This window comes from Alnus glutinosa, chromosome 1, assembly GCF_958979055.1.
Source record: "Alnus glutinosa chromosome 1, dhAlnGlut1.1, whole genome shotgun sequence".
Lineage (NCBI taxonomy): Eukaryota > Viridiplantae > Streptophyta > Magnoliopsida > Fagales > Betulaceae > Alnus > Alnus glutinosa.
Genome location: NC_084886.1, coordinates 9,153,615 through 9,171,179, shown reverse-complemented (window position 1 = coordinate 9,171,179; position 17,565 = coordinate 9,153,615). Strand labels below are relative to the sequence as shown.

General features: G+C 40.0%; 1 protein-coding gene across 2 annotated transcripts in view; it reads left to right on the top strand.

Annotated features, from left to right (window-relative positions):
- Positions 1 to 17,565, top strand: part of LOC133871049 (MAP3K epsilon protein kinase 1-like) — a 59,396-nt gene that overhangs the window by 18,594 nt on the left and 23,237 nt on the right. For both annotated transcript variants that reach the window (XM_062308404.1, XM_062308411.1), the window contains exons 4-9: positions 453 to 526; positions 626 to 716; positions 800 to 883; positions 5,934 to 6,035; positions 8,596 to 8,727; positions 9,076 to 9,147. In XM_062308404.1, the coding sequence (XP_062164388.1) occupies positions 453 to 526; positions 626 to 716; positions 800 to 883; positions 5,934 to 6,035; positions 8,596 to 8,727; positions 9,076 to 9,147 (555 nt within the window). The remainder of the gene's footprint in view (positions 1 to 452; positions 527 to 625; positions 717 to 799; positions 884 to 5,933; positions 6,036 to 8,595; positions 8,728 to 9,075; positions 9,148 to 17,565) is intronic.

Sequence of the window (17,565 nt, the reverse complement as noted above, 5' to 3'; positions counted from 1 at the left end):
AGTTGACTGTACCATTAATCCCCTTTTCTTTCTTCTGGAATTATGTTATTATAAGAAAGGGTCCCTGGTTCTTAATGGCCCCCGAGCATCATGCATTTCATGTGTGCTGCTCTGCATGTGCTGCTCTGCGTGCGCTGCTCTGCATGTGCTGATATTTTGTGCGGACAAGCTTTCAAGCAGCACCTTATAATTTATGCTGCTGAAGTTAGGCTTTGGTTCTTTCATGTTCTTGGGCCTTGGTGTTGTGGGTTTTTGCGGGTTAGCGTTAGTTATTCCTGTGTATACTTCTTGTGTACTTAGGAGCACCTTACGCTTTCTTTAATAAAGTTTCTTCTTACTTATCAAAAAAGAAAAAAAGAAAAAAAGAAGTTAGACATACTGAGCTCCTCTGGAATAAAGTGTATGCTCACTATGTTATTGATGCTGTTTGGAATATGAATCTTCTTTTGCAGAACTTGAATCACAAAAACATTGTGAAATATCTTGGATCTTTAAAGACAAAGACTCACCTTCACATAATCCTCGAGTAAGCTCAAATTTTCTGTGTGGGAAGGATTTGCATACATCCTTATTTGGATATTCTGCTTGAAAACTCTTTGGTTTCTGTTGTTTGTTGTTCACATAGGTATGTGGAGAATGGCTCACTTGCGAACATTATCAAGCCAAATAAATTTGGACCTTTTCCAGAGTCACTGGTTGCTGTTTACATTGCTCAGGTTTGCTAATGTCCCTGTAGTTTATTTCTGGTTTTTTGGGGTTAAGGTTTGCTGAGGTTTTATTATTATTCATCGAGAGACAGGTTTTGGAAGGCTTGGTTTATCTACACGAACAAGGTGTGATCCATAGGGATATTAAGGGTGCGAACATATTGACAACTAAGGAGGTAAATTCCTGCTGGTTGTTGTTATTAGTCTTTTGTTTTATTTAACTTTTAAATATGAAGGAATTTAATAGCTTTGGTTGCCTTTTCTTAATGCATCTAGTGTGTGCTTGTGCAATTGATAACTCGGTGTAAAAGTTTTCTCTAATGTTTATGAAATCATTTTCCACCTCATGTTTAGACTATTGCTGTCTTGAAAACTCATTGGTGCAGAAGACAACTGGTTTAGCCTACTAAGATTAGTTGGGATTAAAGCTTAGTTGAGTTCAACACGAAAAAGTCCTTTTGGGCTGTATTAAGTGTTTTTGCTTTTAATTTTTAAAACACTTTTATTGATTTATTCATTATTAAAATGCTGGTTTGAAGTTCAATCTGCCTTGTGTTCTCTAGATAGACTACCTGGCAAAATTTTCTTGTTTCCCTCGTGGCTTATATATCTTGTGGAGATAGTGCCAACGAGCTATAGCTGAAACTGCACTTCCGCTCCCTGTAAGAAGAGGGTACATGTGAAGTTTGCTCTTTCTAGTTAGGTGGTTCATTTTGTATACTCGGTGTGTACTTAGGAGTACCTTGTGCTTTCAATGAGATTGGTTTATTACTTATAAAAAAAAAAAGACTCATTGGACGTGTGTAACTTGCCAATATATATATACATATATATATATATTTTTTTTAATGATGGTCTAGAAGAGTGATTAGACTTGGCCCAATGTGGATGGTTTTGAGGCTTGAGAATGATATGAGTAGTGGGTGGACACCCTAACTCGGAGGCTTTGAGAGCGGACCAATTTTTGAGTGGGACAGTACTTTTGCTAAGGGATTTATGCCTGTTTATGTACATATTTGTAGTTCGGATTTAATTTTAGCTGTCCTTGGCTTGCTGGTCAGATGTAGGTTGCTGAGGGTAAAGATAGCAATGCTTCTTGACTCTATTAAGAAGTAGCTGTGGCATTTGTCTTGTTGGTTCCTGTAGCTTTCATTAAACTCCTGTCTGCTAGACCAACGCTTTCAAGTTCCCATCCCTTGCTACTGGTTTGGCCATAGTAAATTTTCCAAGCTCATTTTGATCTTCTAGTTCAGTTCAGGAGTAACATGTTAGCTTTCTTTATGATTTTGGTTTAACTCTAGGTATGATAGATGCAACTTGGTGAAGGCCCTATGTGGAATAAATTAGTTTACTGTAGGTTCATGGAAAAAAAATGGTTGTTTCTTGTTGCTAGTGATAGGGGTTAAAAAAAGAATAGGAATGGTGTATGAGAATAGGATTTTTCATGAACCCTACTTTCCTCTATATACATATACACGTATATATTTCCCATTATATGCATACATTTATATTTTAGAAATAGCAAGAACAGTAATATACCCCCACATGATATGCTTATTACAATAGTAACTTGTTCTAAACCTCTAACACTTCCCGTCAAGCTGGAGCATATATGTCACATAAACTTGGTTTGGAGCAAATAAACTTCAACCTATTACAACTCATACATTCTGTAAACATATTTGCAAGTTGACCCTTATACTTCACAAATGGTGTAGCAACATCTCCACTTGGTGTTTTATCTTGAATGAAGTGGCAATTAACCTTGATATGCCTAGTTCTTTCATGAAAAATAAGTTGGTGGCTATATGAAGGGTGACTTGATTATCACAATAATTGAAGGTGAGCTGGGGTCGGAAAATCAATCTGCTCAAGGAAATTTACAACCAACCAATGCTGAACTTATGAAGTTCCAGAAATAATCTTGAACCACTTAAGTGTGAATGGTAAATAGTAAAAACCAACCTGAATTGGTGAGAAGTAGGCTGAACCAGACATGCTTGGGAGAAAGTGATTGAATAAGAAGGAAAAATAGTAAAAACCAACCCGAAATATTTGACACTACAGGATATCGGGGCTGAACTGGTTGAAAGATTCTTGAGCTGGACCAAATTGGTCTAAACTGGCCGGAAAATGACTGAATTGGACAAAATTGGGCTGAACCGGCCGAAAACGGCTAAATCGGATGATATTGGGTTTGTCCGATTTGGTTCAATCCAAATTGGATTAGGTGGATTGGGTTGACTCAATTTGACTTGACTTGAAATTTAATTCCAAATAGCGGATACCTTAGACTTGAGATTAACCTGAGCTTGGATAATCCTCAAACCAAGGTAAGTGACAATTTGTATTTGTAAAAAATGGCCACCCTCCCTTATGATGCAAAGTGGCGAGTAGGGTTTTCTGCAACTTGCATCCATCGATTATGACCACAACAATTCTTGTGAGCGCATCTTTCCTAGAATTAAACAATCTGACAACATGGAAATCTGACCACTGCACTTGCCAACAAATGCCTCAACTACTAAGCACAATAGAGAGTCGATCACCACACACATCGACCACAATAACAAGCATCACAAGGAGAGTTGACCACCACGGACTTAGACAACAACACCTCAACAAACAAGAATCAAAGAGAAAAAACCTTTTACTGCAGCAGTCGTGATACCAGGTCTATCAGCTGATACCCAACCATGAGTCACATTGACTGTATGAGGATTCAATCACGACCTTTATGACAACGACACCTCCCATCTTTAATTGAGAGTGTCAAGTATAAGAGCCCGATGCACACTAACACCAATGAGGGAGGCTTTGTGGTAGAGGAAGGTAAATGAAAAAAGAGTGCCGAAAAATAGGAAAAACATAAAGAATTAAGAAATGAAGGAGAAGAGAAGACAAAATGATGAAAAATGTTTACCCTAGAACCAATGCTTTCATACCATGTTAATGACAGGGTTACAAAAAAAGAGATGATGGATTATTGAGAAGACAGAGCGTTGTTTGGAAGATGATGTTTTTGTTAAAGGCTGGGAGGATTACTTTGATTATGAGTTTTTTTTTTTTTTTTTTTTTTTTTTTTTTTTTTTTAAATATTCTATTCTATCTACTTATTTTACATCTCTTTTCCCCCTCCTTGCTGGTGTTGCCAATCACATAGAGAAGCTACAACGAGACTTTTTGTGGGGTGGTGTCGGTGAAGAGTTCAGATTTCACCTTGTAAGTTGGTCCAAGGTCTGTTCTCTGATCTCTAAGAGAGGGTGGGGTTCGAAATTTATTTTTATTTGATCAAGCTCTCTTAGGGAAATAGTTATGACATTACGTGCATGAGAGGGAGGCTTTGTGGAGGGTGGTAATGGATTTTAAATGTCAACTCGTGGGGTGAGTGGTGTTCTAATAAGGTTCATGGGTCATATAGTGTTGGGGGGAGTTTTCTAGTTATATCAGATTTGAGGTGCGTGATGACTCCAAGATTAGATTTTGGCATGACTTGTGGTGTGGGGATCAGACCTTTAAGGTAGCTTATCCATAGTTATTCAGTATTTCTTGTTTTTATGATGCTTTCGTGGCAGATTATTTGGAGTTTTTAGTGACCCTCATCAATGTAACATTAATTTTATCAATGAGGCGCATGACTGGGTGGTAGATTTCTTTACCTCGTTCTTCAATATGTTGTAGTCTTTTGGACTGAGATGGGGGGCAAAGACAAATTTTGTTGGGCCCCTTCCAAGGGAGGGCTGTTCGATTTCAGATCGTTCTATTTTGTCCTAATTCACCATGGTAGTACTCCTTTCCCTTGAGTATTTCGCGAATAAGGTTCTCTTTAGAGTGGTGTTCTTTGCTTGATCGGCTGCGTTAGAGAAAATCCTCACTACGGTTAACCTAAGGAAGTGGCATATCACAGTAATAGATTTTTTGCATGTGCAAGAGAGTGGGGAATCCGTTGATCACATCATAGTCCACTGTGAGATTGCTATTGTCTTATGGAATACTATTTTTAGTCTTTCTGGGTTAGATTGGGTCATGCCTATATGAGTGGTAGACCTCTTGGCTTTTTAGAAAGGGCAGTTTGGTAGTCTTTATTGTGCACCAGTGTGGAAGATGGCAATAGTGGAATTAAATGCTTTTTTCCTTATACCCTCTACCATTGGACGACTGCCTTTGATTGCTTTCATTTTTCTAGCTTTCATGATTTTCTTGATTTTTTCTTTTTTCTTTTGGGTTAGGTGTTTCTCTTGTATACTTCATGTATACTTGGGTTTTACCCCTGGCTTTTTAATGAATTTTGATGACTTATGAAAAAAGAAAAAAGAAAAGAAAGAGAAGTTTTTTTGATTATATACATACACACATTAAGATATATCAAGAAAGACTAGTATACCCCACATGGTATACTTATTACAATAGGAGTCTATCCTAAACCTCTAACAGTTGCTTGAGATAAACCAATTATAATCTTTTATATCATGGGGATTAAAAAAAGAAATCTTGATGCTCTTTTGTGCTTGCTAATTATGGAATCACAATCATACTTGGCTATTAAAAACTGATTGGAGGATTAACCATCGTCTATTAAAACCATATAGAATGGGAACAAGGAGTAGTTTGTATTATTGTTGGGAATGAATAGCAGTGAAATTTGTTCAAGTGAAGGATAGACTTACAAAATCTAATGTGTCTTTCAGTTATTGAGTGCTAGGTCTTTATCAGCCTTTTCCATGTTTTTGTGTATATGTTTTAATTATGTGGTTCAGAGTAATAAATCCTGTGGTGGTGACTTTTAATACCAGCTGGATGTTTTAGTTATTCTCTGGACTGGCATAACTTTCATAGACTAAATTTATGCTGTGTCAGTGCTGCTGAATTGGGAAGTCTTGGAGATTATGCTGCTGTGGTATTCGGAAATGTGATCGATATTGGTAGGATTTAAGCAAATCAAGTTATGTGAGATTTAGCATTATCGGTTAACTAAATTAAGAGATCTAAAATTATATAATACATCTCGTAATGCTCAACTTCTGCTGAGGTGCTTCAGTCTCATGTCATGCATGTGTTCATACAATAATGATTATTGTCCGGTGTCATCCACATATGCTTCTCTGTTTTTTCAACTTTGTTTTTCCTCTCTCTGGGTTGATTGTTCAATTATCAGCTAGTTAGCATGGTATGAGAAGTTTTCAGTAATTCTTGTGAATTGCATACTTACCTTATCTACGCTGTCAGGGTCTTGTGAAACTCGCTGATTTTGGTGTTGCAACAAAACTTACAGAGGCTGATGTTAATACACATTCAGTTGTTGGTACACCTTATTGGATGGCCCCTGAGGTACTTTAATACTTATATTTTGATTAGTAATTTGATCAGTTTTTGTTCTCTATGATGCAGTTTGAGCCCTGCCAGGGCCAATAGACCCAATTGAAACTTGTTGAATCAATGTTACTTTGGCTGGTCCCGGTTAGTTTTGATGGGGATTTATAATGGACCCTATTTAATCAGAATTAATGTTTAGTTGAGTGGAGTTTAATTTTTGCTTGTTTTGAGGTTTGTCCTTGTTCATTGTAGTACACATTAATTATGTTAGTAAGAACTGATGTTTGGATTCTTCCCCCCCCCCCCTCTCTTTTCCTTTCTTTTTTGTTCTAGTTTTCTCATAGATAAGCATAGTTGAATAATAAAATTTAGTGAACTTGTTTGTTAACTAGGGTCAGTCAATTTATAGTTCCTTGTCAGCTGATGGATGTATATCATATTCATGTAACTCTTAAATGTGTATTATACTCTATTAATGTGGTTGATTCATTGTAGTTGGCATTGAGGGTGGGTCAATTGGTAGTTCCTTGTCTTATATATATATATATACAGTTTTTTTTTTTTTATTGGAGGATTTTGTTCCTTTTGTTGGAAAATTGAGATTTTGCAAAACCCTTTTTTAGGCTTCTCTGGATGGTCCAGCAGAAAGAAAATGCAAGGAACTTGGAAGCAAGGGTTCAATTTCTTTTGATAAGTAGGAAAAACTTTATTACAAAAAGTGAAAAGCGCCCCTAAGTACACATGAAGTATACACAAGAACAACTCAGTTAGCCCACATAAGAAAATCCACGAGGACTTACGCACTCACAACACCCAAAGCCCCCATAAAACCCAAAATCCAGACGAAACCCCCATAAAACCCAAACTACAGAAGAAGAAAGCAAGGGTTCAATAATATTCATTTAACTGAGAATTGAGAAGAATTGATTGTACTTTGCTTAGATTATGATTGTTCATTATTTTTCAGGGAATGTACTTTGATTAGATTGTGTTGGTTCCTTGCTTTTCAGTGAAGTGAGCTGGGGTTGTGAAGCCATGACTGTAGTGTAGAAACATTTGCGTTATGTTTGCTTTCATACTGGTGGGTTTTTGAAGGTTGGGTTTTCTTTCTTGTTGTAGGTTGCTTTAGTTGTTCCTGTGTACTTAGGGGCATTTTACGCTTTTTTTAATAAAACCTTTATTACTTATAAAAAAAAAATACTGATAAAAGAATATGAAACAAGGCTAGAAAAGAAAACCCTAGCTTAACTAGCATGTCCTTTTTTTCATCAAACTAAGAAATCCTACTTTAAGTAGTAATTTATTGCTTTCTCTTTTTAGGTATGCAACAAAAATAAGTTTAGCCACTCTTGTAAATATAAAAAGTGAGAAAAGAAACCGTTTTTTCAGTGGGGCCAAACTAACTCATGTGGAATATTCGAACTGTTAACTAAGTAGGAACATCTTTTGTTTCTTTTTTGGTATCTGATCAAGGGAAGCGACTCATGAAATATAAAATGTATAGAAAATTTCTTTTGAGTGGGGCCAATCAAAACTAAGAAATCATATTTTAGGTGGGATACATTAATTTGGGTACTTTTTGTAATTAGGTAAAGGGTATAGAATATTTTGTCCAATGAATGTTTAATTACTATGCATGCTTTTGCATGTTAGTATTGATGTAGATATATGTATACATATGAATAGCGTACATGATGTGGCAGATGCCATGCATGCACATTTATTTCTTAGATGTTTGTAAACCTTTAGGTTTCGTGATTTGGTACATAACTGTTCCATTTGAATTCATCTGCCTATATAATCTATTTTGTTATACTTAGTGCTGTCATATACTTTAGTTCCAATTATAGCTTTGCAAATATTAGTACTCTTGCTTAAAAGTTTGATAGTTCTCCAGCTATTCAATGTGATGATATTTGCTTACGAAACATATTTTTTTTTTGGTACAGTGAGTTTAACATTGCCTTTGGTCAACTATTTATTCGGTTCTTCTGATTATAGTGTTGATTTTGCAAAATAAGATGGGTCTTTCCCACCACCTTTTATATAACATATATATTGGTCTCGTTGAGGCATTTCAATAGCAGATGACCTTGCATGTCAGGGTGCACCTGTGAGCAAGCAAAATATTCTCTGTTTTCTGCTTGACGTGCAGAATCTGCATCGTTAAATACAGAAACCATCCAATATTGTGCCAAGAAAAGAACAAAAAAAGTGGCCTTATATTTATGCAGTTATGAAGGTGTTAAAGGGGAATCCAGATCCTCTAGAATTCATAGAGTATTGTATTAGGTAGATTTTCTCAAATCCCAACTGTTTTCAAATTTAATGGTTCGGATTTTGCCATATCAACATTTTTAACTTTATTAATGCAACACTTATCACCTCAATATTTATCGTATTCTTCTATATCTTGTAAATGATAAATGCTAATATGGTAAAATTCCAACCATGTAATTTGAAAACAATGGTTAGGATTTGAGGAAATCTATATGGTAGAATACCCTTAGAATTTTAGAGGATCTTCATCCGCTAAAGGGAGACTTCTTCTTGATGAAACTTGTGATTGTTTCAGGTGATTGAGATGTCGGGGGTTTGTGCTGCTTCTGACATTTGGAGTGTTGGTTGCACTGTGATTGAACTTCTTACATGTGTGCCTCCTTATTATGATCTTCAGCCGATGCCAGCTCTCTTTCGTATTGTTCAGGTGTGCCCATTGTCTTTATTTATTATTACGATCGACTAATTTGGATGAGGGAGCATTCTGCAGCAATTCTTGCGGATCCTGTGGTGTTCTCTTTGCCAATTTGGTTTCATTGTACATCTGGCTTAGACAGCTCCAGTTACTCATCAGTTTTACTTTTTGCTGGGAGAAGGCACAGTTATATCATCATGCTTTACCGATTGCTATCACTAAGTGCTCAAATTGCACCATTGTCTGTTTGCACCTTTCCTTCTTGGTGGTCTTGTGCTCGTGAAATGTGCAGCTATTTTATTATATGCTTAACACTCTTGCTAGCAATAGTGACAGTTTTTCTCCTCACCTTTCTTTCAGGATGAGCATCCTCCTATACCTGACAGTCTATCTCCTGACATTACTGATTTTCTGCGTCAATGCTTTAAGAAGGTGAGGTTGGAGTTTACTTATTTGGTAAAAAAAGTTTTTATTTATAAGGCTATTACATATATTTTTTATCTACAGTGTACTAAGGGGTGCCTTACGCTTTTTATGAGATTGGCTTATTACTTATATAAAAAAAAAAAAATTCTATCTAATTGCTGCTTAATCCCTTACTCTGTCTCTTTCTTCCACTATGATTATGAATTAAATCACTCTTTTAATCCATAAGAAGTTTTTATTTGTCTCTCTCCCCTTGGGCAGTTGTAGATTACAATACTTATTTAATCAAAGGAAGTCCTTGTGTCAGATGTATGTGGGGTTAAACGAATGGTCTATGGGCTTCTTAGCTCTTACAATTACACTTTGACCAAAAAGAAACCAGGTGTTATAGCCTTTTTTTTTTTGTCATTCTTCACTTCTGTACTGATTGTTTTGTTCTGTTTTTCAATGTGGTTTGTGAAATCTCCTCAAGAATTAGATCAAACTTTGGAGGTGAATGCCCAGTGACTGAATTAATGGTGTTCTCTTCCTGATAAATTTCTGTAGTAAAAAATGGTGGTTACTAATTCTTTGCAAGGAGGGTTTTCTATGGTCCATGATTGTACACTACCATAGTCCAAAGGAGAGAACACTTTAGATGGGACCAAGGATTTTCAAATGATATTAGCATGGAAGGAGTTTCCAGTATGTTACAGAAGATGAACATACCTTGACCAAGAACATTTTAAAGCTCTTTCATGCCCAACTGGGGACTATACATCTTGCCCAAGCTCACACTTTGGATAAGCCGTATAATCCCACAATTTGTTTGGTGTATGTCCAGATATGATTCAATATACACCTTTCTTATTTTAATACTGATAGTTGCCTCAAATATGGGGTACCGGGCTTATTATGTAAAGGATTTAGAAAAGGCTGATGATCATGTGAATTGGGTGTTTTTATTATGTGTGTTGTGAAGAAGTGGTTTCGGGGGGAAATAGAGAGCTTGGATAGCTTTTTGTATTTCTACAGTTTGCTATTCTGTTTTGATTAAAGGAGCTCCTTCTGGATTCTTAGTAGCAATTGGGGATTACGACAAGGGGATCCGTTATCACCTTTGCCTTTTGTTTCTGAGTGGGATGATGGTGGCCACAGAAGACAACGATCTTGTAGATAGTTTTTAGTGGGTTTGAGAAATAATGCAGGTATGGTTGTGTCACATATTCCTAATGGGCGATGTCTTTTTTATGCTTTGAAGCGGTATTGAGGTTAAAGATTAACTTGTCGAAGTCAAAGATTTGGTGAGGTGGATGATATCAAAAGTTTGGCTAGTCTGTTTGGGTGTAGGGTGGCACAGTTATCAATGAAGTATTTGGGTCTTCCGTTGGGGGAACCTTACAAGTCAACTTCTATATGGAATGGTATTGTTGAGAAAATGGAAAGGAGGTTGGTGGGTTGGAATAGGCTTTATCTGTTGAAGGGAGGGAGGTTGACGTTGATTAAAAGTACTTTGTCTAATTTACCCACTTATTATTTATCATTGTTTCCTATTCCTTTGGGTGTGGCGAACAAGATAGAGAAACCTCAAAGAGATTTCTTATGGGGTGGTCTAAATGAGGAGTTTAAATTCCATCTAGTTAAATGGTCACAAATTTGTTCTCCTATGTAGTGTGGTGGTTTGGGAATTTAAAATTTGTGTAAGTTTAATCAAGCTGTGTTGGGTAAATGGTTATGGCGATTTTCTACAGTAAGGGAAGTTTTTTGACGTTTGGTTGTGGAGGCAAAATATGGTTGTTTGAATGAGGTTGGTGTACTAAGGAAGTTGAGGAGCCTCTTGGTGTTGGAGTGTGGGAACATTTTTTTTTTTGATAAGTGCAATATTATTATAAAAACAGCGTAAGGCGCCCTTAGTACACACGGAGTATACAAGAAGCAATAGCCTCACCACCGACCTAGCAAGAAACAACCCAACCCTATGCTCCTAAAACTCACAATCCTCAATCTTATCCCAGCGCCTATGTTCCTCGTCCAGGGCAGAGAGGTAAGCCATAATATTATCCTCTTGCCCCTTCTCTATCCCCATCGAAGAGCAAAACAAAGACCACTCCACAGAATTGAGAGAATGAGCTCGACTAGGACTAGAACAACCCCTGCCTGAGAAACCACGATCTGCCTATGGATGAGAGGATGAGCTCGGCTTTAGAAACCCTCGTCTGAGAAACATATTAAGAGGGGGTAGGGAGTTTTCTCGAGATTTATCAGATTTGAAGTGGGAGATGGTTCTCAAATTAGCTTTTGACATGATGTTCGGTGTGGGGAGGATTGTATTAAGTGGATTCCTTCAAAGAGGAAGAAGTTTGAGGTGTAGTCGTTTTTTCATGAGTTATCTACTTTTGGGGTTTCTTTGTTTCCTTGGAGGAGTATCTGGAAAGTTAAAAGTGCCTTTGCAAGTGAGTTTATTTGTGTGGACGACAGCTCTTGGTAAGATTCTGACTTCGCATAATTTTCGAAAGAGAGGCTTAATAGTTGTGGGATGGTGTTGCATGTGTAAGAGGAGTGGAGAATATGTAGATCATCTTCTTCTTTACTGCGAAGTGACACAAGACTTATCGAGTGCACTCTTTACTCTTTTTGACGTTACATGGGTTATGCCTGAAAGAGTGATAGATTTTTTTAGCTTGTTGGAAAGGTCTAGTGGGTACTCGTTCAGCTATAGCTGTGTGGAGAATAGCCCCGTTGTGCTTAATGTGGACCATATGGAGAGTGGAATGCAAGATGTTTTGAAGATCACGAAAAGTCGGAGGATGAGCTCAAAAACATTTTGGTCAAATCCCTCTTTAAATGGACAGACGCTTTTAATATTTATTCTTTTTCTAATTTCTCTCATTTTGTGGAGTTTTGTTCTTCTTTTCGCCTTTAGTGGGATCTTTATTTGTATACATCATGTGTTCTAGGGTTGCGTCCCTCTAAACTGTTCATGGAATAAATTATTTTATCAAAAAAATTAGAAAATCAAAATGAGTAAATCCATCAAGGAAAAAGGAGGTGGGATATACAAGTTTCTCCTGTAACCATTGGTGCTAAGCCGTGTGGCTGGAAAGAGCCTTTAAGGAGAGATTTTTTTTTTTTTGGATAAGCAATAAGATTTTATAAAATAGCGTAAGGCATGCCACTTTAGCGAGAACTATCTTGAAAGGCGCTTCACTTTAGCTCTCAGCCTCAGCTCACCATTTATTTCTTCCCCCTACCCTTTCTTTGCATAGGAGTGTCTAGAAAGTGAGGGTCTGCAACCAAAAGAGATTCTCGTGGGAAGCTTACGTCTCTCTGGCTTTCAGCCATGTGAGGCGTGGCGCCGGTGGCTTGGCGGGGCTATTGCAAATCCATTTGGGGGCTTCCGTGTGCGGTAGGGTATGTAGAACCGGTTCTTTGTAGAGGCCAAGTCCTCCTTCTCGGTGGTGGTAGGGTCGTCTAAGTTGAGGGTGGAGGAGAAGAGGAAAGGATTCTTAGGGCGGGTTTGGCTGGGCAAGGGATGCATTGCTTGGCTTTTGTCGATGGTGGAAGAGGTGTTGCAAGTTTCGGGCTCCGAAGATTTTGTTAAATCGTTCAGGGAGGATTTGAAGGTGACCATCGTTCGGAGAGGTGGGAATGGCTCCGACCGGTTCTTGGAGGTGGCAGTTTACGATGTCGGTGGCCGGAGAGGGTTGATTGTGTTTCTTGAAGGCCGTGACGCGGGGGGGGGGGGGGGGGGGGGTGGGGTTGGGGACGAGTTTTTGTGGAGTTGAGCAAAGTATTAGATTGTTTTGGAAGCTTGGTGGTGTCGTCTTCTTCCAGTGGGGAAGAGATTGGGCAAGGTCGTGGGTGTTCCATTGTTCGCAGACGTGGTGCGCTCGTTGGTTGTTGGAGGACCTCTAGTTGAGACGGCGACGATGGTCTAGTGCGAGGTGGAGAAGATTTCTTCGTTGGATTGGGAGCAGGAACCCCTTTGGCAGGCAGTGGACTGTTACGCTTTGGAGAGGTCCTCTAGGTTTTGACCCGACGGTCGACTCTTACGGTTTGGAGAGTTCTTCCGGTCCTCAAGGCAAGGACTTTCTGGTGTGTTCCACGAGACGGGTTGATGACGATGGTGAGATTGCAGGTGACGTTGCAGTGAAGGAGTTGGGGGTCTTTTGAAGGCTTCTCGATCTGTTTGAAGGGTGGCTTTGCTGGGCCTGTGCACATAAATCTCAATTGGGTCGGATCCCTTTTGTTGGTCTAAAGTGGAGAATGGGCAGGGCAATGTGTTGCTTGGGTTTGGGCCGGAAATGTTCTAGTGTTGGGTCCAATAGAGTGGGCTGTAGGCTTTTTTTCTTCCAAAAAGACCTCTAAGTCAGGTCTCAGTAGTGTGGGTTTCATCAAGAAGGCTGAAAAGGGTGGGTTAGTTCTGGTCCATGATCCCGATGCGGTTTTGGTTTCTGTTCTTTCGGGCTTGGATGCCCCGGCACTAGAAGCTTCGTCAGTTTCTCCTCCAGAGCTCAAAGAGCGTTCTTCTCCATATCCTCCGGTGTTTTCTACCCCCGGAGATTGTGTCATCGACAACCGTTATTTCTGTTTCTAAGGGTCTTGGTGTCCGTTCAAAGGCAGCTATGCTAGGTGATCGACCGGCTGCTCCCGCCTTGGTGAGGTCAGCTCTGGGTGGGGTTCCTTTGTTGTCGCCTTTGTCTGAGGTCTACTCTGATTTGCAGGATATGGGTGCTGATCAATATGTCTTGCTGGAGATGGCTCCCTCTTCGGCTCCAATTGGGTTTGGTCCAAGTCCCGGCAACTGCTCTTTAGGCGTGGACACTCTAGGTGAAAGGTTGCGTTCTTCTCTCCTTGAGATGTCGAATTCAGGTGCGCCTATTTACCCGTCAGAATCCAAGTCGGTGCTTAAATACTCTCGGAGGAACAAGATTGGCAAACTGGATAAGCATTTGCTTGCGGAGACCCTTGAGACCTTCAGTGGTTCCAAGGATCCTTCCAGACCGTTATGTGGGGTTGCTTCCAAGCACTTGTCTGTTCTTGCTTAGGATGCAATTGTGTCTAAGCCTGTTCAAGACGAGGGTTGTCAGCCTCTTCTTCGGCGTGGCTTCCTTCTCCCTAGCAGTGCAACTCCTCCGTCAGAAGTGGATGATGTTCCGCCCTCTTTTGTCCAATCTACGCTTGGGTGCCCGCCTTTATTGTCTATCTTAGAAGAGAGTGAGCCTTTGCGGGGAGGTGGTCTTGAAGAGTTTGATGGTCCTCTCGGGGAAGCGATTGATCTTAACTTCTGTATACAAACTTTGGGGGTCTCCCACAAGGGGAATGTGAAGGCTTTTTTAGACTTCATGGCTCTTATTGATGAGGAGCATCGTTGAGAGGCTCCAATTTTCACTTCTAAGTTTAAAGGGAGTCGTGAAGTGAAGAATCTTGAGTGCTCGATCAATTATGATGCCAGGGTTTTTGGTTCTAGCCAGGGTAAGGCAATACGTCCTAATGTGATGTATTAGTCTTTGGGTTCGTGGGCTGGTTTTGTAGGGGTTTCTGGGTTTCCTCCTGTTTTTGAGTTTTTCGCGGGGGGGGGGGGGGGGGGGGGGGTTTTCTCTTTCCCCTCTCTTTCATGTAATAGCGTCCTTTTTGTATACTTTCTGTTTGCTTAGGGGCACCTTTACGCTTTAATAAAATTTCTACTTATCAAAAAAAAAAAATAGCGTAAGGCACCCTAAATACACAAGAAGTATACACAAAACAATCAAAGCAACTCACAACAAGAAAAAAAAAAACCCCAATAAGCCCTCAAAAACCCAGGTCCTCAAAACCGAACCCTCAAGAAGCACTCAACACTACAACACGTGAGCCTTGCCTTTCATTTGCCAGGAGGATGCGCTTGCATCACCGTGATTAATGGAGCTTATCAGATTTAACACCTCCCTTCTACCTTTGGTCTTTGGACGTGCAACCTTAACTCCCCGATGGAAGTACTCTTCAATGCTTCCAAAATCGCCAAGGACAAATCCACATCCTCAATGTCGTCCATCTCCCAATCCACGACCAATTCGGGAGGTAAAACACCCAACAGGTAAGGGGAGTCTTCAACCTCCCCATTCCATACCTCGTCGCCCTGCTCCCACATAACTACCTCCCTAGATGTACCAAACCGACTGGCCACTGCTGCAATTTGGCCAAAGCATTCACCCTAAAATCCTCACCCTTTACTGTGATTGGAGTGATGCAACCATCCAAAGGGAAGGAAGCCCCTACCACCCCACCTTCCTTAACTACCGGAGTTGTCGCCAACACGACTGACACTTGATGTGATTGCACAGCCGGGCTCGGGTTGAGAAACCCCCGCCATAGAAAATGCCTCATCGGAGAAGCCAACTTAACAATATCCTTCGCGGAATCTGCCACTCTAGCAAAATCCAATGCTAGAAGCGCAACAACAACTTTCTCGGTTGGGGCACTAATAGGCTGAAGCATAGGAGACTAGAAGACCCCACCTGCTGAAACTGGCGTCAAAGCTTCCACAAACTCTGCAAATAAATTCTCATCCAAATGCACTGATCTGCCTTCCCTTGTCTTTCGTAATACTTTTGGAAAGGCTTAGAATCCGACGACCTAGGAAAAGAGGAACAAAGCCTCTCTCCCAATTCATCCGCCCTAGAAGTAGAACTGCTTGAAAAAAATTGAGAGGCGATGAAGTGCTGAGAAAAAGATTCTTGTGGAAGCAGCACGTCGGTGCTGGGCTGAGGGACCGAACAAACAACACCGGAGGGAGAAGCACCGAAAGAAAAAACACGCAACAACATTGCTTACCAGTGCCAAAAAAAGTCCCCTCTGACTTGGGAGGAGCATCTAGAGACGCCGAAGACAGCACATCCGATGTCTGCAAGGGGGAAAAACGAACCTAGATTCAACAGGCAAATCCAGAGGGGAGTGAGGTCTATTAGGTGGTGAAAGCTCTAAACGACGATGAGCTTCCAAGCCCCGATGGTTTTTATGGCATTCTTTTAGTCTTGCTGGGAGATTCTTAAAGAAGATGTCTTGAATGTTTTTCATGAGTTTCATGCTCAAGGCAAGTTTAAAAGGAGCCTCAATGCACACTTTTATTGCCCTTATTCCCAAGAAATATGGGGTGGTGGATATTAAAGACTTTCACGCTATCAATCTTGTGGATGGCATCTATAAGATTATCTCTAGAGTTTTATCTGAACAGGCCGAAATCAGTGTAGGAGAAGGTCATTTCTAAGTCTCAGGATGCTTTTATCTGCGGTAATAGATATTAGACTCGATCCTTATTACAAATAAGGAGCTTGACAGTTGAATTACATCAGGGGTTGCAGGTGTGCTCTTCAAATTGGACCTAGAGAAGGTAGAGGAGATGTGGCTTTGGGGAGAAATGACGGGATTGGATAGCTCATTGTATTTCTTCAGGGTGTTTCTTTATTTTGATTTATGAAACTCCCTTTGATTTTTTTAATAGCTCTCATGGCCTAAGATGGGGAGATCGTTTATCCCCTATGCATTTTGTAGTTGTTATGGAGGCCTTGAGTAGAATGATGTCTGCCTCTATGGATCGGGGTCTCTTATCATATTTTTTGTGGGGTTTAGGAATAACGACGAGTTCCTCGTGCCTCATCTCATATTCGTGGATGACATCTTAATTTTTTGTGAGGCAAATCTTTATTATTGCAGTCATTTGTGTTGTCTTTTCTTTTGCTTAAGCTGTCTCAAGGTTGAAAATTAACTTGGCTAAGTCAGAGTTAGTCGTTGTTGACTCCGTGGAGGATGTTGAAGGCTTCGTTAGTACCCTTAGTTGTAGGGTGTCCTCTCTACCTATGAACTACTTGGGTCTTCTCTTGGGGACATCATTTAGGGCAAAATCTACCTGAAACGGTATTATTGAAAAGATGGAGTGATGTTTGGTAGGTTGTAAATGGCTTTATTTGTCAAAGGGTGGCAGGATCACTTTGATTAAAAGTACTATTTCCAATTTGTCTACTTATTTTATGTCCCTTATCTCCCTCCCTCCCCCCGCCCTCCCTCCTAGTGGAGTTGCTACCCGTATCAAGAAACTTCAGTGGGATTTCTTGTGGGGCAGAGTTGATGATGAGTTTTAATTTCATCTTGTCAGTTGGTCAAAGATATGTACTTCGCTTTCCTTTGGTGGTTTGGGGGTTTGAAACCTGCTTGTGTTTAACCAGCTCTTTTGGTGAAATGGTTATGGTGTTACGCCATGGGGAGGGTGGTGTTCCAATGCGGTAGTTGGGTCCTTTGATGTTGGGGTGTGGAAAACCATTAGGGTAAGTGCCTAAGGGTAAAAAATCTGCTCAGAGAATGGAAGGCATACGTTGTTTGTCTTCAAGAAACTAAACTGGATCACATGGCTGGTAGTCTTGTGAGTAGTTTATGGGCTGCCAACTTGTGGATTGGTGTTGTTTAGACTAT